Raw genomic sequence first — 22539 nt, forward strand, 5'->3', positions numbered from 1 at the left:
TATTGTGCTACCGGCTGTATGAGTGATTTGCCTGGATAGAATGCAAAATAAAGCTGCTTGCTGAACTTGTGATAATAAAACGATTCATTCACGTGCATGCGCATTGAGTCAGAGATATGCTCCCTCTCATATTTCCCAAATTGTTGCAAGAGAGGCCTGGAGGCTGAACCGGCAACAGGCCATTGGATCATTTGCACTTGAATCGACAACAGAGCAGACCCCAGCCTCAAGCTCTGGCCTGAGGCAGTTGTCGGGGGGGGGGGGGGGGGGTGGGGTGGGTGTGCTGAGGAGAGACAACTTTGTGCATTGGGGCGGGTGTGAGGGAGAGAATTCTTTGAGCAATGGGGGGCTGCGAAAGAAAGGCCATTATACAGTGGGGAGTTGTGAAGGGGGAGACCCCTATACAGAGGGTGGGTTGTGGAGGGAAGACCACTATGATCAGAGGGTGGGCTGTGGAGGGGAGACCACTGCGTGCAGTGGGTGGGCTGTGGAGGGGAGACCACTGCGTGCAGTGGGTGGGCTGTGGAGGGGAGACCACTTCGTGCATTCTAACTTGGTTCTGAAAACAGCTTTCTTTTTCTTGAATATTTTTGAGAATTTTCAATCATTGTGCAGTCAAAATGAAGAATAATCAAAAAGTGAAACATCAGAATCCAAATCCATAATATTAACAAAAATGATACAAATCTGGATCTGTGTGTCGATATTAAAGAAAGTGAGAAAAAAAATCAACATGTTTCAATTATTATAAAGAAAAATTACAATAATACTACAAAAATTCTAATTCAATGTCCACGCCGAAACCGAAAGAAGAAAAAGGGAATAGAGAGAACAACAACAAAATTTTTAAAAATTTTCCCTTCTCTCCCCGAAACAAGAAAAGAGAAAGAATAAGAAAAAGAAAAGATTGGCTTCACCTCGGATAAACCCCACTCCCATCAAGGGACAAATTAACTTGACTTATCTAGGGTCCTTGGCGCTGTGAGCACCGGGGGGAAGAGACAGGAGGGGGAATCCGTTAAAAGTGTATCCCGATGGACCTTGAGTATGAATTCCATATTCTTGAAAATACATCCTACCTGTTTCTGAGGTTTTAGGGGATCTTCTCCAGGGGAACACGATGATGCATTCCTACCTTCCAGCAGGGCTACACCTAGTTGGGAATCTGATTTCCAAGTCAGAGCTATGCATTTCCTGGCCACTGCTGAAGTGATCTTAACAAAATTTAATTGATATTTCAACAGCCTCATTTTAGATCTTATGTCTTAATTCCCCAATAAAAATAATTCGGGTGCCCGAGGGTATTGAATTCCAGTAATTTTTTTTCATAGGAGATTACCCAAATCTTCCCAGAAAGACCTCCCTTTAGGGTGTGACCAGGTTGAATGCAAGAAAGTAACTATATCTTGACCACGTCGAAAACTGGTCTGATATATCCGATTTGAATTTATGTCACTTTTGTGGAGTGAGGTATAGCTGGTGCAAGAAGTTGTACTGCACTATCAGATACCTTACAATAATCGTGTTGATCCATTGCTTGCTTTCAACAATAATAGTTTATTTAAAATATATACCCATTTGCAGTGGAGTCTGGAGCCATGGATGTTCTGTCTGCGTCCACACAATGGACACTTCCTTCCCACTTCAGCTCTTCACCCCATTGCTACCCTATCTTCCCTCTCATTACCAGCCGTTCCTGTGGCTCTTTCCCACTCCCCTCTGATTTCCCATTTCCTCTGCTAGCCACCTCCCCATCACAGCTTACCCCAATTAACCTACACCCCCGAAAGTTTTGGGGAGAAACTGGAGCACCCGGAGGAAATCCATGGGGAGAACGTACAAACTCCTTACAGACAGCGCTGGTTTCAAACCCGGGGTCACCGGTGCTATGAGAGCATTGCGTCAGCCTTACCGCCCCACATCAGCTCCCTTCTGTTGGCGCGAGGATCAGTTGGTCTCGGCTACTGGGAATGTGGGGCGTTGCTGTGAGCAGGGTTTGAAACCCCACCAGCATGTGAGGGGATGTTGAAGCGTGACGAGCGGCACAGTTGGCCTAGCAACGGCGTTAACAGCGCCAGCGATTGGGTTTGAATCCCGCGCTGTCCGTAAGGTGTTCTCCCTGCGTCTGTGTGGGTTTCTTCCTGGTGCTCTGGTTTCCTCCAAAACTTACTGGGTTTGTAGGTTAATCGGGTGGCAGGACTTGTGGGCCGAAATGGCCAGTTACTGTGCTCAATGTCTAAAATTTTTTTAAAATTAATTTAAAACTTCACTGCTCGGTTGTTTGCTGTGACTATTTTGCTTGCTTCGTCAGTACCCAGGAATCGCTCGGAGCATCAAGAGTGACGTCGAGAACCTCCTGTCAGTGTTGAAAATGAGCGTCGCGCTGCCTGAAGGTAAATCAGCCAGCAAGACACTCCTGCCTGCTGCCAGGACCCGTTTCCGTGCCTCACTCCCTCGGTCCTTCTCTCTGCAGGCCTGTTTGCTGAGAGTGCCATTGTGGTACTGAGTCGTGAGCTGGAATGGGAATGTGACTACATCCGGGAGGCTGCTTGCGCCAAGAGATTCCGGTACGATTCATCATTGTGTCTGAAAGCGTAGCTCCACAACCATCTTAATAGCAACAGTTCACATTAGTAGCAAGGTGCTGAACGAGAAGTTAGTCGGGCGTTGACAGGAGACCTCTTGAGCACAGGTGTGGTGAAAGGGTCAGTTGTAATAAAGCGGCTAAGGGAGTTATTGCGGAGCTTAGAGCTTTGGCAGCTGATGGCACGGTCACCAGTGAAGTTCACAAAACACAGAGTATATGTTTTTATTTTTCCACTCTAAATTATCGTTAAAATGTCAAATTATATAGACCATTTTTTAATGGTAAATTTATGGGGTTGACATCAGGATTTATTGTCATGAACAAGTCATGAAATTTAGTGTTTCGTGGCTGCATTGTAGTTTATTCATATAAACCACTTTTATAACAATGAATTTTTAAAACACGAAAAGTAAGGCAGCGCCTTTGATCATTGAGGAATCTGATGGCAGGGGGGGGAGGGGGAGAGAAGCCGTCCTTGTGCTCGTCTTTAGGCTCCTGTACCTTCCCGATAGTAGCAGAGTGAAGAGGGGGGGATGGTGGGGTGGGTGGGGGGGGGTGTCTTTGAGGAGAGAGGCTGCTTTTTTAAGACACCGCCTCGTGTAGACGTCCTCGGTGGAGTGAGGTGCCTGTGATGGCGCAGGCCGAGTTTTTTCTTGTCCTGAAATTTGGAGAGTTGACCCATTACATGGGCGCTACTTTTGAAGGGCTGAAATTCACACTAAAATCCAAAATACCGTTCCAGAAGCAGGTCAAAATGATCCCTAAATGAATAAAGAACAAAAGCACAATGAATTGAAGTAAAAAAAAATCGAGTTGCTTGTTCCTCCAGTAGAGGCTGATCTACGACGTGCCGAGGTGGGTGGGTGGTGACGTTGGAAATCGGGTGCAGATTTCAACATTATGCCACAGTCGTGTCAGTGCGACGATTTGATCCCTATAGCATTTGCACCCCCTCAGCTGATTCTGCTCATCCATGTTGTGAAAGTGCATCTCACCGCCTCCTGTTACACGCCCTGCAGCCGGAAATCGTTCCCCTCTTGTTACAAGGATGAACTGCTCCTCCCTTGCTGGCTTGAGCATCAGCAGAAAAGATACTGATGAGATCCTGCAAGGATGTCTGTTAGGACGCAGAAGTGATTTTAAAAGTATAGAAAATAAAATTATCAACATCTACTCATTATACACCCACGACCATGTGGCCAGGCGCAATTCCATTGCTATCTACAAGTTTGCCAAAGGCACCACAGTTGTCGGCAGAATCACAAATGGCAATGAGGAAGCATACAGGAGGGAGATAGATCAGCTTGTTGAATGGTGTAGCGACAACCTTGTGCTCCACGTCGGAAAAACCAAGGAGATGATTGTAGACTTCAGGAGGAAGTCAGGGGAACGCGACCCAGTCCTCATCGAGGGCTCAGTAGTGGAGAGAGCCAAGAACTTCAAATTCCTGGGTGTCAACATCTCCGAAGATCTGTTCTGGAACCTTCACGTTGAAGCAATCACAAAGAAGGCTCGCCAGTGGCTATACTTTGTGAGGTGTCTGAGGCGATTTGATATGTAAACTTCTACAGGTGTACCGTGGAGAGCATTCTGGCTGGTTGCATCACTGCCTGGTATGGAGGTGCCAAATCTCAGGACAAGAAAAATAACTCTAGAGGGTTGTTAACTCGGCCTGCAACATTGCAGGCATAAGACCTCACTCCATTGAGGACATCTACATGATGTCTTAATAAAACCATCCTCTATTCTCAAAGAACCCCACCACCCTGGGAGAGGGGGTGTTGTGTGTTTTAACAGAAACCAGAGAAATTGATATTAATGCCATTTGGTTGGCAGGTGCCCGGACAGAAGATGAGGTGTTGTTCTTTCAGTTGGTAGGTGGTCTCAGACTGGCAGTGCATGAGCCCCACGGACGGAATGAGGAAGGGGAATTGAAATGGGTGGCCATTGGGAGATCCACACTGTTGAGGCAGAGAGAGTGCAGGTGCTCAATGAAGTGGTCTTCCAGTCTGCACCCTGTCTCCGAAGTGGAAGAGACCACAGTGGGAACACTGGATACAGTAGATGACCCCTGCAAATCCAAATGTTGGGGCCCTGAATGGTGGTGAGGGCGCAAGTCAAGCAGCTCTAGTGCTTACAGGGGTAGGTGAAATGGTGGGGAGGGAGGAGTGGTCAAGGGAGTCACGGAGGTAGAGGGGAATATGTGTCTAGGGGTGGGATCACGATATGTGGGAGAGATGGAGGATGAGTGACTATTTTCTCCTGAAACACATTGAAGTTAAAGCAAATAATCGGAAGATTTAAAACGGGCTAAATGTTCACTCCTGCTGCCATCGCATCCACAGTCAGTGATCCCTCCCAACAGTCTCCGAGGGGGGATTTGCATCATTTCCCAGGGGCAGGGGCTGCAAGTCACCACTCCACCACTTGGTGGTGCCAGTGGCTTGATGTACCAGATCCCACATCCAGGTTCTCCTGTGTCTCCCAACGTGCTCCACCCCATTCTCCCGCTTACTCCAGACCTACAATACCTTGACTGCTAAAACTGTTTTCAAATCTTCCAATTTGTATCTATAATCCTCAACCTTGACTTTTTTTGTGTCCAGGCATTTTAATGGGACAAAACATGAAAGTCTGTAGACGCTGTGTTGTAGTAAAAAACACAGAAATACTGGAGGAGCGTCCACAGGAGGTAAACTCTCTCCAGTCCCTATCCAGGCGCCTTCTGGGTTCTTTGCTTGTATCTTGAAGAGCTCAGGCCTGAAACGACAGCAGTACATCTTTACCTCCTATGGATGCTGCAAGACCAGCTGAGTTCCTCCAGTATTTCTGTGTTTTTACCAAGCATTTTGATTCCTAGGAGGAATTGTTAGTGGCTGAAGACAATGGAGCTATATTCCTTGGAGTTTGGAAGAATGGTCTGACCTAAACACTGAGGGGACCTGGCAGGGTAGATGCTGAGATGTTGGGAGAATCTTGGACCAAGGGGCCCTGGTGTAGCTGGGCTTTGTGTATCCAAAACTGAGGTGTGCAGCAACTTCTTGCCTGGGTGGTGAATCGCTCGATCCCAAACACTGGGGGTCGTTAGTGGTGGTATTTAAATGGTTGGCAAACGAGCTGAAACTTGGGTAGGTAGATATATCATTGAAATTTCAAGAAATTGAAGATTTGTTGGAACTGGCACAGAAGAGATGAGGCCAGGGGCAGGTCACCCATGATCACCTTAAACTTTGGGACAGACACAAAGAGCCAAAGGGCCTCCCCTGCTCTTATTTAATTTTTTTAAATGTAGATTTACAGCACGGTAGCAGGCTTTTCTGGCCCTTGGGCCTGTGCCGCCCAATTAACCTACGACCCTGGTACATTTTGAAGGGTGGGAGGAAACCAGAGCACCCGGAGGAAACCCACGCAGGGACTGAGAGAGCGTGCAAACTCCTTACAGACAGCGACGGGTTCAAACCCTGGTCGCTGGCGCTGTAACGGTGTTGCGCTAATCGCACAGCCCTCATTTGCACCACATCTTTTTCCACCTCTTGTCATTAGTCACCTTCAGCTGTTTGCGATTCCGTACCAAACCTTTTCACCTCCCCCACCCTTTAACCTGCACCTTAAAGGCTCCCTTTTAGTCAAAGACAAAATATCATGAACTATGTGCATTTCCATGTTTTGTTTGATAATTGCATGTGTGGCACATCTTGACGCTCGATGGTGTTGAAGAGGTTGGAGAATAGCAGAGTCGCTGTAAAATCTGACTGTCTCGACTGGTTACACTGGACAACAATTTTTTTCCCAGAAAGTTGGCTTCCTGAAAAAGAAATTGGGGATTACGATAGACAAGGTCAAGCTGAACACAAAGATAATTTCAGATTTGCTGTATCACATAGGAATTTGGAGAAACATTAAATTAACTTTTATTGAATTCAACACGTTTAATCCCATAATGACGCGTTAGTTCAACTGACCTAAAAATGTTTTGCTGTTGATGTTCGATCGTACTGGATGCAGTTTAGAGCTCTGTCGTTGCCAAGAAATTCTCAACAATATAAATGCCTTCCAGGCATGCTCAGGCCCAAGACAACATTTGCGTAGCACCTGTTCTGAGTGGATCCCCAGGCACGTTTGGACTGACCAAAACAACTTGCTTTGTGGCCAATAGACTAGTAGTCTTAAAATATGTCAAGAAATCACAAAAATAGATTAAATCTTTTTTTTTTAAAAGTACATGATAGGACAACTTTAAGGCAATTTTCGTGAACAGCAGCCCAAAATCCATAAAATACACCCAAAAGTGTTCAGGAAGCAAAATCTCTTCGTTGTCCAGTGTTATTAATTAGGAGAAGAATTTCCCAGTTATTCCCCCCACCCTGCCTTGGTTTGTATTGAAATAGAAGCAGCCCACGATTGCTGTCAAGAACTGCAGATGCTAGAAATCCGAAATAAAAGCAGAACGTGGTGAGAAACTCTCACCAAGTAGGCGGCATCTGTGGAGAGAGAGGAGTAAGGCAGTCAGTCAAATGGCCTTGCAAGATGAAGGTGTGAGATGCAGCATGGTTGGAGTGGCGATCAGCGCGAGGATGTTACAGCGGTAGCAATCGGGTCAGGGGTTTTAATACCGCGCTGCCTGTAAGGAGTTTGTACGTTTTCTCCCCAGGTCTGCGTGGATTTCCTCCGTGGGCTCCTGTTTCCTCCCACCCTTCAAAATGTACCAGAGGTGTAGGTTAATTTGGTATAATTGAGCGGCACGGGCTTGTGGGCCGAAATTTTTTTTTAAAACCTTTCTTGAACCGTGTCGTTTAGGTGCTCCCACGGTACTGCTGGGGCCGGGAGTTCCAGGATTTAATCCCAGTGCCAATGAAGGATTGGCAATTCTTTTCCCACATGCAGACAGTGCGCGCCTTGGAGGGGATCCTGGAAGGGGGGAATACCTGTTGCCCCTGTCCTTCCCAATGCTCGGAAACTGTGGGTTCCATAGGAGCTAGCACAGCCCCGAGGCCAGTTAATAATAGCAGGCGTGGAGAAAGCTCAATGCTTGAGTTTGTCAAAGGTTGCTGCAGCTGTGTGAGTTAATTTGCAAGTGATTTAATCCTGTGGAGACCATTGGGTTGAAGCAGAACTTGCTTGTGTGAGTAGTGACACCATTGCACGTGCTCTAAGATTGAAGATTATTTTTCTATCATGTAAGTAGTTCCCAGGATCATATGGCCAGTCCTCTTCACGGAGTTCGAGTACTTGATTCTGTGTCTCGGTTTGAATCGCAGGGAGCTCCTGAAGGACGATCCTTTCTTCTACGTTCCAGCAGTGGTCGATGAACTTACAACGAAGCGGGTCCTGACTGCGGAGCTGGTGGCGGGGGTGCCCCTGGACAAGTGCGAAGGGCTAGATCAGTCTACTCGAAATGAGGTTTGCTCACGGATTGCTCTGCTGGTTTTCTCACTTTTGCCTCAGTCATGTACGACTGAAGAATCTGGGTGCAGCTGGTGATGGGCGGCAGGCGTTCTGTCATTGCCTCTCCTTCCAGCTTGCTGAACTCTGCCTCTCGTCATTTTGTAACTGGGGGCCCGGTGTGACCGTATCAATAGCAAAGGGTTTTGAGTTGTAGGCGCAGCCAGGATTTAGTCTGTCCCTACATATAGCCCTTGAGAACTTGTCGGTGAGCTGCCTTTGCAAGGCTCCGCAGTTCATCTGGTTCCATGCTTCATCGCAGCCTGATGCAACTGACTAGCTTACTGGGCCCCTTCAAGGACGCTATAATGCAATGCAGTGGATAATGCTGCTCCTTTGCCACTCCAATGACCCGAGTTCGGTCCTGACTATGGAGTTTGCCTGTGGATTCCCGCTGGATACCTCCCATGCATGTCTCAAGGACTTGCGAGCTGGCAGGTTACAGTGGCATCACATTTAGGGTTGTTAAAGAGAGCTTTTGTCATCCTGGCCTTCGTAAATCAAAGTATTGAGTATCGGAGTTGGATGTTACGTTGAAGACACTGGTGGGGCCAAATTTGGAGCATTGTGTGCAGTTTTGGTCACCTGACTACAGGAAAGGTATCAATAAGATTGAAAGAGGGCAGAGAAAATTTACTAGGATGTTGCCTGGACTTCAAGAACTGAGTTACAGGGAAAGGTTAAACAGGTTAGGACTTTATTCCCTGAAGTGTAAAAGAATGAGGGGGGATTTGATATTTAAAAACAGATAGATGCAAATAGGTTTTTTCCATTGAGGTTAGGTGAGATGCAAACCAGAGGACATGGGTTAAGGGTGAAAGGGGAGAAGTTTCGGGGGAACACGGGGTGGGAGGGGGCAATTCTTCACATTGAGAGTGGTGGGAATGTGGAGCGAGCTGCCAGCTGAAGTGAATGCACGTTCAATTTTAACATTTAGAAGAATTTGGACAGGGGTGGGGGGTGGGGTATGGAGGGCTATAGACTGGGTGCAGGTCAGTGGGACGGCATAGACTAGAGAATAAGTTCAGTGTAAACAGTTACTCAGTCAGTGGAGACACTTAGAACAGTGCCTGATTTCACTTGTCTTGACGTTCTAGCTCTCGGACAACCCTGTTGCCGTGGGTTTGGAATCTCACACAGGATGGTAAATGTCCTTCCCTGAAGGGGATTAATGAACCAGACTGATCATTATAATCCAACATTTACACAGTCATCGTTACTAAAGCTTTTATTCCAGGTTATTTAATTAACTGCTGCTGTGGTGGTTGTCACTGGTTGAAGTCTCTCTGTTAATTTAGCCCCAATACAACTATTCCAGTTGTTGGAAATGTCTCTTGTGCCCCAAGTTCAAAAAACACCTCTGGCTCCCTTCTCCATCTGTGTTTTTAAGATTGTTTAGTTTTGTGGTTAACAGAATGGTGGTGAACTATCCGATTTAAGATTCTTTTGTTGTCATACAATAGTACAGAACATGCAATATTACATAAAATTGCCTTCTGCCTGCCAGAAGGCAGTCAATGAGTCCCCATTAGTGTCGCCCCGCACCCCTTACAGTAAGAGAGAAAGAGAAGCAAGGGAGTCCCTTTAGAGCCGTGGAGTGTCCGTGCATTTGCCTCCAGAGCTCCTGCAGCCCCACAAACCCCTGTTCTATCCGTCGGCAACTCGACCTCCAGATCCTGTCCGTATCATTTTAAAAAAAGAAAGTTAAGTAATTGGATCCTCCACCAAAGCTATCCAGCTCAACAATCGTGTTATTTACAGGTTACAAATCCCTGAGTTAAACTCCGGAAGAAGATCTTTGCAGCCATTACTTGTCAGAATCAGAATTTATTGATGTGAACAAGTCATGAAATTCGGTTTCACAGCAGCATCCGAGAGCGAACGTACATATTATAACCATCTTACAACATTACGAAAAAAAATTAAAATATTAACAATAATTATAGAGGGCAGTGTCTTTGGTTCATTGATTATTCAGGAATCTGATGGCGGAGGGGAAGAGCTGCCCTTGTGCCACTGAATGCTTGACTTGAGGCTCCTGTGCCTTTTTCCCGATGGTAGCAGAGTGAAGAGGGTGTGGTCTGGGTGGTGGGGGTCTTTGAGAATAGAGGCTGGTTTTTTAAGATACCGCCTCATGTGGATGTCCTTGATGGAGTGAAGTCTGGGTGCCCGTGATATCGTATGCTGAGTTAACAACCCTCTGGAGTTTATTCTTGTCTTGAGAGTTGGTGCCTCCTCACCAGGCAGTGATGCAACCAGCCAGAATGCTCTCCACAGTCCACCTGTCGAAGTTTACGAGAGTCTTCGGTAACATAACGAATCTCCTCAGACACCTCACAAAGTATGGCGCTGGCGAGCCCTATCATATTAGAACATTCTGGTCCTTGAGGAATGGGACAAGCACTTACTACCCTCAGCAGTGTCGCGAGTGACCCATGAGGATGCGATGTATTTTTTGTTTTGTGATTGAGTCTCGCTGTGATCAAAGTTTTGTTCTGATTTTTCAGATTTGTTCCAACATACTTGAATTGTGCCTCCGTGAGGTTTTTGAGTTCCGATTCATGCAGACTGACCCAAACTGGTCCAATTTCTTATACAATGCAGAGAAACAGAAGGTGCGTGGCGTTTAATGTTCCTTTGCTTTCTGACGCATTTGTGGCAGCCCAGAGTTTATAGAATATAGAACACTACAGCACAGTACAGGCCCTTCAGCCCATAGTGTTGTGCTTACCTATTTCACAACAATCTAATTTTTCCCTACATTACACCCATAACCCTCTATTTATGGATGCGTGCCTGTGTGGATAGAACCATAGAATGCTACAGCACACAAACATGCTTTTTCGCCCTTCTAGTCTATGCCGACCATCATTCCACTAGTCCGACTGACCTCCTCCTATTCCATAATCCTCCAAACCTCTCCATCCATGTGTTTACCCTTTATTCTTAAAATTTAAGATCGAGCTCACATTCACCACGACAGCTCGTTCTACATTTCCCCCCCCCACTCTGAATGAAGAACTTTCCTCTAATTTTCCCCCTAAACCTTTCCCCTTTCAGCTTAAAACTATGACCTCTTGTATTTATGTCCCCCAATCTAAGTGGAAAAAGCCTATTTGCATCCCCTCTCTATACCTCATAACCTTGTAGACCTCCATCAAATCTCCCCTCATTCTTCTACGCTCCAAAGGAATAAAGTCCTAACCTCTTCAATCTTTCCCTGTAACTCGACTCCTGAAGACCCAGCAACATCCTAGTAAATCTTCTTGGCACGCTTTCAATCTTATTGAAATCCTTCCTGTAGTTGCACATGTGTGGATAGATGCGTGCATATGTACCAGGAGGAAGGATAATGGTGACGTTTTTGAAATGCAACAGAAACTTGCAGTGTGAATTACTTAGTCATGAAGCTTCTAGCTGAGGACAACTGTACGTTATTAGGCTGCGCATTCAAACCCCATTCAGCTCAGATCTAGTGCCACTATGGTGGGAGAGTCGAGCTTCCATCTTTCAGGTGAGGCATTAAACTCGTCTGCCCTCTCAAGACTCAATGACTTTATTGTCATTGAATATTCCAAACAAATAATATTACACAAAATTGCTTTCTGCCTGCCAAAGGCAGACAGAGTCACCATGACTGTTGGTGAAAGCCCCTTACAGTATGAGAGAGTTGTTTCAGAGTCACTGAGCATCCGTGGATTCACCTCAAGCGAAGCTGTCGTGAGACGAACGAGACTGCAGACCTTGGAGTCCGAAGCTCAACGTCAACCTGGTGGAGCAACTCATCGGGTCATTCGGCATCAGTGGGAGAGACAGAACGGTCGAGGTTTTGGGTCGAAGTTCTTCGAGACTGGGATTGCAGGGAAGATAAACAGGACAGGGGCTACTGTGGAATTGGGGAGAGGTGAAGAGTAGCAGATTGGCAGATACGAGGAGAGAGGGGCAAGGTGAACAACGGGATGCGGTGGAGAAAGACCAGTAAAAACTGCCTTCTTATTGTTGAAAACCAGAAGGGGTTTTGACTTTGGAAGCATGCTGTGTGCAAACAGGATGCTGGTGTCCATCCTTCCAAGAACATCCATCCTTAATTGCACCACTCCCCCTGGCATTGCATTCAGGCACCCATTACTGTCTTTGTTTTTAAAAAAAAAACCCAAAAAATTAACCACGATGTCTCCTAAAACTTTCCTCCCCTCACCTATTTCAGATGTCCTCTAGTACTTGCTACTCTTGCCCCAGGGAAAAAGTACTGACTGTCCTCCCCATTTATACCTCTAACAATCTTGTATCACTGTTTTAAGTCTCCTTTCATCCTTCTTTGCTCCAAAGAGAAAAGCCCTAGTTAACCTTATCTCATAAGACACATTTTCCAATCCAGGCAACATCCTGGTAATTCTCCTCTGCTCCCCGGTCCACAGCTCCCCCATTCTTACTGTAATGAGGTGACCAGAACTGAACATAATATTCCAAGTGTGGTCTCACCAGAGTTTTATAGAGCTGCAACTTTACCTCACGACTCTTGAACTCAATCCCCCGACTAATGAAGGCCAGCATATCATAGCCTCTCTATCAGTCTGCATGGTAACCTTGAGAGATCTGTAGATTTTGACCCAAAGGTCCCTCTGTTTTTCCACACTGTTAAGAATCCTGCCATTAACCATTTACTCTGCCTTCAAATTTGACCTTTCAAAATGCATCACCTCACATTTATCTGGATTGAACTCCATCTGCTACTTTTCTTGCCCAACTCTGCATCCTGTCTGTAAGCTACGACAACCTTCTACACTATCCACATCTCCAATCTTTGTATCATCTGCAAGCTTACTGACCCGTCCCCCTACTTCTTTGTCCAGGTCATTTATAAAAATTATAAAGATCAGGGGTCCCAGAACAGATCCCTGCAGAACTCCACAGATCACTGACCTCGGGCAGAATGCATTCCATCTACTACTACCCTCTGCTCTCTCCAGGCAAGCCAATTCTGGATCCACACAGCCAAGGTTCCATCGATCCCATGCCGCATGACTTTTTGAATGAATCTACCATAGGGGACCTTGTCAAAATTCATATACACTACATCTATCACCTTACCTTCATCAATTTATTTTTGTTACTTCCTTGGTTCTTAGCCATATGGAATTTAAACTGGAGGTTGGGGGGGTGAGGGGGGGGGGGGTGCAGTTGGTGTGTGCTTAAGGAGGAGATTTTTGAAGACCTGTCTTAAATTTAATTGGTTCTGGTTGTGTGAGCATTGTAAGGTGAAGATTATTCCATGCTTTAATTCAAGCTTGGGTTCAGTGTAGGATTGATCATTTATAACAAGCTGGCAGTTTAGCATTTTGTAAAAACAGGTCAGGCTGTGCTTCACATCTGTTTTAGAGAGAGCTCCACTTTAATGAATCCAAGAGCTTTTTAACACTCACTTCTCTTCTGCATGTATTTGTGACAAATCGGGCTGCCTGTCTCTGGACTCATTCGATGGGAGTAGTGGTTGTGTTTGTGTGAGGGTCCCACGCAGCTACTGCGTATTCCAAATGTGGTCTGATGGGGATGAGGTACAACTTCTCCTTGACAGAAGTTGAACAATGATGGAAGTTGCATCGCAGAAAATTTCACCGTTGTATGATACGTCTGATCATTTCCAGTGCAGATCGTTCTGGATTTTGATGCCAAGGTATTTATTTGGCTTGTTGGGTTTCATCAAGGGTGATGTTTTGCCTGGTGACATGCATGGTTTCACATTTGGAAGGATTGAGCTGCATGCCCCATTTTGGTGACCATTCTACCATGCTATCAAGATCTTTTTGGAGAGCGTCCTTGTCATCAGCTGACTGAATTGGACGGTGAACCAAACAGTCGTCCGCGAATGTTGCTTGTGACTTTTCCGTGAATGTAGAGTAAAAACAAATGTGGGCCCAACACTGCCCTGGGGTGTACCACTTAACACTGGACGCCATTCAGAGCTTTTTCCATTCACGCACACCCGCTGGAGACATTTCGTCAAGAAATTGGAAATCCCATCTTTTAGTGTTGGAGCAAATACCGTAGTGGTCGAGCTTCTTAAGTAATCATTTGTGGGGAATAACATCAAATGCTTTGGAGAAGTCAAGCACCGATAAATCAGTGGGGTCGCTGTTATCCAAGTTTTTGGCCAGGTCATTTGTTGTCAGGATAAACTGAGACTCGCTTGATCTTTGCTTCCTAAATGCATGTGATTATCAGCAAGAATGTTGTGACTGCAAAGATGTCTCATCTATTATGTGCTCCAGGAGTTTGCAGCAGGTGCTTGTTAATGAATCAGGACGATAATTTGCCGGGTTGGTGGTGGAGCCCTTCTTGAAGAGAGGGGTGATGTTTGCCTTTCTCCAATCCAGGGGAAGGTCACCTGAGTCAAGCAGCTGCTGGAAGATAAACTGCAGAACAGGAGCTGCACTCTTGAGGGCTTGATTCTGAATCTGGACTGGCCCAGTAGCTTTTGCTGTATTGATGTTGAGCAGTAACTTTTTGACACTTTCAATCAATTGTGATAGGAGGCATGTCTCTATATGGGCTGGGAGGTAGAACAGAAAAACTTTAAAAAAAATAAAAACCTCAATTCCGTTCACAAGAAATGTTCTGGTCTGAAACGGTGACCTTTCTTTCTCTCCCACATATCCTGCTTGACCCACTGAGTTCGTCCAGCAGATGGTTTGTTGATCCAGATTCCAGCGTCTGCTGTCTCTCGTGTATGCCGAACTCTCCTGTAGTTTTTGACAGCGGGATTTAACTTTGCATTTTTTTTCCCCCAACAGTTAACTTTGTTGGATTTCGGAGCAAGCAGGGAGTTTGATAAACTATTTACGGATGACTACATTGAGGTATGTGGAAAGTTTCCATGCTAGAATGTAAAACATGTTGGTGTTGGAGGGATGCAAAGTGATTTTTTCAGTCCTCCCAGATGGCCAGTTGCTCCCTGCAACCCATGGTTTTTAAAAAAAGAATTTAGACACACAGCACATTAACAGGCCCTTCCGGCCCAATTAGCCTACAACCCCCGTACATTTTGAAGGGTGGGAGGAAACCCACGCAGACGCAGGGAGAATGTACAAACTAGCCCCGGATTTTAGCCTGGGTCGCTGGTGCTGTAACAGCGTTGAGCTAACTGCTAAGCTAACCGTGCCACCCTAATGCTAATACGAACGTTGGAGGAATGGGGAATAGCTCCACTGTTACTTGAAAGTGGGACTTGCTGTGGGTTCATATTTCCATTTGTGCGAGCAACCGTACACTGAGCACGAGGTGAGGGTCGCGTCGCAGTCCCTTGGAACCCATACAAGCATGCAGTAAACATTGCCCTGACTCGCCCTCTCATCACAGGTGGTGCGTGCGGCTGCTGACGGCGACCGGGCCAAGGTGCTGCAGAAATCCCTGGATTTGAAATTCCTAACGGGCTACGAGACAAAGGCAAGTCAGGGATCAGGTGGTGGTCTGGGAAGTCCAGAAGGAGGGTGTAGTGCGCCCCCCGCCCCCCAACTCCCACGTAGACCAGTCAGGGGGATATTACAGGTAAAGAGGAGAGGAGGAGGAATACTGAACTGAACATGCAGCTGTGCAGCCCACAGGGACAGACTCTTCAGCCCACAATGTCCAAACTAAATCTTGGTTGCTTGCATACGCCACCTGACCCTCTGTTTCCTGGGTATTCCTGTGCCAGGGAGGCCAGGCATTTTCTTCCCCATCCACCGATGACTATTAAGGTCTAAGGGGGCGGAAATCAGTTGCAAATTTGTAAACTGAGACCGCTAACATTGGCTAGGAGTGTTGATCCACAGCACAGTCACGCACCATCAAAACAGTCCCACTGAATCCACCCCAACCCATCCTTTGACTCCCCCTTCCTCCCAGCCCCCCCAAGTTTATCCCTCACCCACACACTAGAGGCAGATTGAAGTGACAAATTAATCGACACCTCTCTGGATGTGGGAAGACACGGGAGCCCGGGCGGTCACGGGGACACCTTGCGAACTCCACACCGTCGGCATGGGCGGTCAGGATTGAACACGGGTGGCTGGTGCTTTGAGGCAGCAATCCTGCCAAATGCTGTGAAGCTGAAGAAAATTTTTAAAAAACATACTGCAGATGATGTAAATCTGAAATAAAGCAGCAGATGGTGGGAACGGTATGTCGAGCAGCATCTGTGGTGGAGAGAGAAACCATGGATGTAACTGTTTCCCTCCACAGATGCTGCCTAACCTACCGTTTTCAGTGATTACTGTTTATAATTGGCAATGGAATCAAGCTGAGCTGTAGATTAGCTCTGACGTAATGTAGTGGCAGAATAAATTCAAGATTGTTGTAATGAAACAAGACAGAAAATGTGATGTTCCACGAAATTTCCTTGAGTCTACCCTACCTACTGAAAGGCAGACAAAGATTTGCTATCGGCAAAAATTTGCTATTGGCAACCTGAGCTCCAGATGCTCACCCTCTGACATGACCTGCACCCTCTCGCATCCCAGTTTCTAGCAGCCCGATGTGAGCCCTTTGACCGCAGTCCTGTGTGGGTACCTCGCCTCAATTCACCAACGGCCCACCTTCTCCCAGCCCTTCGCTGGTCCTGTGGGACGTCTCCATTTCTCCTCAAGCGGGAGGTGGTCTCCCCATTTTCTGGTGCCCTGTGCCAGTGCCCCTACGGGTGCTGCCATCTTGGGCCAGACCCCACGGTTATGGAATTTTAAAATAGGCTCCTTTAACAGGCCATTTAAAGCTGTTTCAGAGCATTTGGCAAGAATAGGCTGCAGGGATTGAATGGGATCACCTCCGATTTGTTGTCAGCTGCTCCTTCAAGCACAGTCTCAGTCAACTGATGGAAATACGCCTAGTTTATGCAGGTGGAGGTGGGGGAAGAGAAGGGAGTCAGCTCTGAGATCAGCCCCCTGTTTCTGCACCTGACCCACTATTCCTAAACCCTGGGATTGTTCCAACCTCCCATGACCTTCCCAAAATGTGGTGTCCAGAACTGGGCCCAAACTCCAGATGACTGATGGTGTTGGAAAGGAAGCCGAAAGAGCAGTGATTAGGTGGTATGTTTTCAGTAAGGGGGAAGAGGTAAAACAGCTCCATCACTGCAAATGGGGAGGAAAAAAACAGATTCGAAAAACAGGTTGTGTCGTCTCGGGTTCAGTAGCTCAGCCTTGACTGAGCCGGCAGTGGCAGAGGGATCAAATGTGGGAATCATCAGGAGCTAGGATTGGAGATCTTGGAGATTTGTAGGGCTGATTAGAGATAAAGAGGAGTGAGACCATGGAGGGAATAAAAAGATTAAAAATTATGTGAAAATTTTCCTATCGGCTGGGCGCTGTTATCTAGGGCCTTCACCATTTGAAAGCAGCAAGGCACGGAACTTCAGTGGGGTGTGACAGTGTAGAAGCGAGCTGAAGGCTTGTGTGCAAGGGAAGGGGTTTGTGCGACTGATGAAAGGCATTCACTGGCTTTGTTCTGAGAGCTGCTTGACTCCTAATGAACTGCAGAGAGAAATAGTATGCTGAAAACTGCCACCTGAGATCTGAGGAGACAGCGAGATGAGCAGCAGCAGACCCGCAAGAGAGGCGGTGAGATCCTGAATGAGATGTCAGGGAACTTCCCGTGGTCTGTCATGAGAGAGGAAAGTGTTGGAAATTTGGAGAGGATTCTGGAGGTTAGATCCCAAGCCACCGAGTGAACAGACAGCAGTCGAGAATCAATTAAAGTGGAGGTCGGAAATGGAGATGAGCAGAGATCGCGATGAGTTGCAGGGCTTGAGAAGATTAAATTAAATTTAGACAGTAGACAGCAGTTCATTATAGTCGCCATTTCGCCCCACAAGCCATGCCCCCCCCCAATCTTTACACCCAATTAACCAACAACTCCTGGTATGTTTTGAATGGTGGGGGGAAACCGGAGCCCCCCCCCCCCGGGAAAGCCCACACAGACACGGGGAGAACTCCTTACAGACAGCGCAGGATTCAAACTCCGGTCACAGATGCTGGCGGTGTAACAGCATTGCACTGACTGCTGCGCCAGACGTGCCGAGACTGAGCTAAAAAGGAAGAGAGAGAGGTCATGGAAGGATTTGAAAGCAAGGATGAGAATTTTAACAATGGGGTACAGGCTGCCATTTTAAATTTAGACATACAGCATGGTAACAGGCCCCTTCAGCCCACAAGTGTGTGCCGCCCATTTGGCCTACAACCCCTCTATGTTGTTGAAGGGTGGGGGGAAACCCATGCAGACAATGGGGAGAATGTACAAACTCCTTATAGACAGTGCTAGATTTGAACCCCGGTCTCTGGCACTGTAACAGCGTTGCACTAACAGTGTTTCCCTCAGAATCCATATTTACAACCGTGCATAAATCAATTTTGTCTGTAATTGGAAAATACACATAATCAACTGTTACGAGTCCAGAGGACCCCAAAACCCAGCAGCAATAGATATGCACCAATACAAAGGGTTACTTAAACAAAAGTTGCTTTTAATTATCTTTGAACATGAAAACAGAATCAAACTTTAACTTATCTCGATTGACTTACTTAACCTACTTAAACCCCCGCTAATTCTAAGCGCACGTGTGTGTAATGTGGGTGCAAGTTCAGAAAAGTTCTTTGATTCACAGTCCAACCTCACTGGTTGCAGGCAATTCTTGTCCTGTGCACAGAAGTTAACATTAATAAAGTTCACCAGGCTTTGGTGCTTAACAGGTAAATGGTTACCACTCAGGAGGGTTCTTGTTGGTTTTCGGAGAGAGAGTTTTCTCTTTCCAGGACATCCGCAACTGATTCCTTTTTAATCAGCCACTCCAGTATCTTGCTGTCGAAACTTTCCCCTTTTCAGGGTTCTCCAGATGATCACCTCTTTCTTTCAGGTCACCACAGAGTTCCTTTCTCTTTCTCCTATTCCAAGGGAAATACTGGACAGCTGGCCCTCTCCTTTGACCAGGCCGTCTTCCAAAGCTTGCCACCTAGTCCCTCTGGAACCTGTGTCTCTCCTCTCTCTCACTCCCTCCCACTCTGAGAGCAAAGTTTGTTCTCCCTCTGCCTGCAAAGATCATATGCTCTTCCAGACAGCAAACTGTTTTCCAGACATAGCTGCTGCTGTAGGTTGCTTTTGCAAACAGCATCCATCATGAGTCTGTGAGCACTCTGCAAAACTCCTGCAAAAAGTCTGTTTTAAAGTGTGTGTGTGTGACCTGCTCTAACAAACCTTTCCCAATTTATCTCCCAAACACCTCCATATACTCTGTCACACAACTCTGTAATAAACATACATCCACAGTATTATAATAAATTGCATTAAAAGTACATAGAACTATGTGGCTCTTTAGCCTACAGGGTGATGCCTGCACCAAGCATGATGCCAGATTAAACTAAACATTTTTTGCTTGAATCTGATACATATCCCTCCATTCCCTGTATATTCCTTACCCCCTTTTAAACAGATGATTAAAGCAGGTATTATCCACCTTTCGAGCGCTTCACCTAGCTGTGTGAACGCATCGAAGGTGGATTGGGAGGGGGGGGGTCTGAACTTACCCGGCTTTAATCTACCAAGGTAGGTGGTGTCAGAGTTGGAGCGGAGCTATATTAACGCACCCATCTCTTTTACTTCGGGAAGCCAGCTTGCTGTATAAAAGGACTCACTGACCTGGCTTTTCTTCTGTTCTACGAGAACAAGCTTCCAGGTACAGGTCGCAGCTTTTCAGCGTATTTTTTTTTAAAAAGGCTCCTGTGTCTGTCAAGAAGCCTCTTAAATGCTGCTGTCAAGTTTGCTTCCACCTCTACTCCTGGCAACCCATGTACGAAAGTCTTGCCCCACATAGCTCCTTTAAACTTCCCCCACCTTCCTCACCTTAAACCCATGTCCTCTGGTATTTTTTTACCATGGGGGAAAGATTCTGGCTGCCTACCCTATCTGGGCTCCTCATGGTTTTATTAACCTGGCTGATAAGAAAGAACAATTCCTGTGAGTGGGAATTTGTAGCAACAAATATATGTATGCATGTCCGATGTATCTTGGCACTCTCAGTTCCAATACCTAATTAACCCCTTCAGCCAGTCTCCAGCAGCCCGCAGCCTGGTGTGAGTCCAGTTTTATTGGAAGCAATAATGTCATGGGATTCCATTTGTCTGTGTGTGGGATGGCCATAAGTTGAGCATTCGTAACCTGGACATAGACTTTTGTCAGACCAGGATGTGATGCCAGCGAAGGGCTAATGTGTCAGTCAGTGCAAGTCGGAGGCTGTGGGTAAGGGAACATGAGTTAAACGGCAAACTGCTGGTGGAACCTGGGTGGGGGGGGGGGGGGGGGGCGGTGTAAACAGCATCAGAGTGGGGCGTAAAGGAAGGCTAACATTTTGGCTCTGGGCCCCTTCATCAAGATGAGGCAGGGTTCCAACCTAAAACGTAGCCCAATCTTCTCAACTCCCGAGTCCCTCCCGCAGAGCGTTTTTGCTTTTGGTGCAAGTTGGAATGTGGGCAAGGAATATTAGGATAAAATCGCAGTGGTGGAGGGTGCAGGATTAAAGGCTGCACATAAAAATTTTGCAGTAAGTGCATCTGGAGCCATTGGTGGCTTGCAGGAGGATTCCAGCAGTGCAAAGCAGGTGTTGGTTTGAGAGAGTGACGGAGAGCAGATTTTGTGATGAAAACACACCAAACTGCTGGAGGAACTCAGCCGGTGTTGGAGTATCCATGGGAGATTTTTTAAAAAGTATCTTTATTATCTCCTAATGACGCTGTGAGACCGGCTAAGTTCCTCCAACATTTTGGTGTGTTTTTACTACAATCACAGCATCCGCAGACTTTTGAGTTTAACTCAGATTTAGTGATGGATTTGATGAGATTGTATTGTGACGGAGCGTATAGAAATGTTTCTGGGAGAAAATTGGGAAAGGTTTGTTCGAGTAGGTCACATGCAAACACTTTAAAACAGATCTTATTTGAACTACTGGAGCTATGCTAGAGATAGTGGCTTCTCACACCTTTTTGCAAGAGCTTTGAAGAATGCTCAAGAGATTTCACTAATGGATTATTGTTTAGCAAAAGTAACAGATGAAAGAGAATGCTGGCGCCACTATTGTCTGCAGGAAAGTTCTGCTGTTGTAAGAGGGTCATGTGGTTTTGCAAGCAGAGAGAGTCAAACAGGCTTTCTCTCAGCCTCAGAGAGAGAAACACACATACAGGGAGCACTTGACAATGTTACAACCAGTAAGAAGTTGCTGGGACTGGAACAGGACAAGCTGGCAAGCTTTTGGAAGACAGCCTGGTCAAAGCCCTTTTGGTTCATGCAAGAGGAGAGGACTGGCTGTCTCATGTTTCACTTGGAATAAGCCTGGTGAACTTTATACATGTTCAATGCTGTGCCCAGTCTAAGAATTGCCTGCAACCCGTGAACTTGGAGGAATGAGAAGTGAGATTGGACTGTGAACTAAAGAACTCTTCTGAACTGACGCACACATTACACACACGTGGGCTTAGAATTAGACGGGGGTTAAGTTGGGTTAGTTAAGTTAATAGTGATGTTAAAGTTTGATTCTGTTTTCATGTTTAAAGATCATTAAAAGTAACTTTTGTTTAAGTAACCATTTGTCGTGGTGAATATCTATTGCTGGTAGATTTTGGGGTCCTCTGGGCTCGTAGCAGTACTTAGACGAAGGACTGCCTGGAGTCACAGATGTTCAGGGAGGGGAGTGCTGTTGAACATTCTGATGAAATCGATTTGTGCCGTTTCCAGGTCTTTCAGGATGCTCACGTCGACGCTGTTATGACCCTCGGGGAGGCATTTGCTCAGTCCCGGCCTTTTGACTTTGGGTCCCAGGACACCACACGGCGGATTCAGAGCCTGATCCCCGTGATGCTGAAGCACCGGTTGACTCCCCCTCCCGAGGAATCCTACTCCCTTCATCGTAAGATGGCCGGCTCCTTCCTCATCTGCTCCAAGCTGCAGGCAGCCATCTCTTGCAAGGGGATGTTTGACCAGATCTACGCCAGATATTTCAACTGATCGGAAGAGGATCGACTTCACCATCGGTAACGCAGGTTCAAGAAAACAGCTTGGTTTTGCACACTGATTGGATATATTCTTTATGGATAATATTTCCATTGATGGGTTCTGGGTTCTGTTAAAAGCGGAATCTGACCATTCAGACAACTTCTTCCATTGAGGTTGGAGCCTGATGGGATGTTTAATGGCTCATCTGTTTATTGCCTCTCTCACCCTGACCGGTCCCCGTTAAATGTGTTGAACACTGAAGCCTGTATCACTAAATGTCAAGTTCATGAGTCTGTGAGGGTTTTTTTTTTAAAAATTAAATATTTATCAAGTAGGTCAGTACACAAAAGTGCTGGAGAAACTCAACAGGTCATTCAGCATCCATTGGAATCTAGGTTTTTTTAAACCAGCGTTTCAGGCCTGAACCCATCGTCAAGTTATGAGCAGAAAACAAGCAGGTGCCTGAATAAAATGGGGGGAGGAGGGAAGAAAAGGCAGGGAGA

At 46.4% G+C, this 22539-nt stretch overlaps 1 protein-coding gene across 2 annotated transcripts in view; it reads left to right on the plus strand.

The window, feature by feature from the left end:
- The window catches only part of coq8b (coenzyme Q8B), a 39929-nt gene extending 17600 nt beyond the window's left edge, over positions 1-22329 (plus strand). The window contains exons 9-15 of one of the 2 annotated variants that reach the window (XM_069910039.1): positions 2312-2393; positions 2474-2567; positions 7846-7987; positions 10537-10644; positions 14821-14886; positions 15386-15472; positions 21779-22329. In XM_069910039.1, the coding sequence (XP_069766140.1) occupies positions 2312-2393; positions 2474-2567; positions 7846-7987; positions 10537-10644; positions 14821-14886; positions 15386-15472; positions 21779-22048 (849 nt within the window). In that variant the 3' untranslated portion in view covers positions 22049-22329. The remainder of the gene's footprint in view (positions 1-2311; positions 2394-2473; positions 2568-7845; positions 7988-10536; positions 10645-14820; positions 14887-15385; positions 15473-21778) is intronic. The other variant, XM_069910040.1, reaches the window with a different exon arrangement.
- The last annotated feature ends 210 nt before the right edge of the window (positions 22330-22539 follow it).

This window comes from Narcine bancroftii, chromosome 13 (genome assembly GCF_036971445.1).
Source record: "Narcine bancroftii isolate sNarBan1 chromosome 13, sNarBan1.hap1, whole genome shotgun sequence".
Lineage (NCBI taxonomy): Eukaryota > Metazoa > Chordata > Chondrichthyes > Torpediniformes > Narcinidae > Narcine > Narcine bancroftii.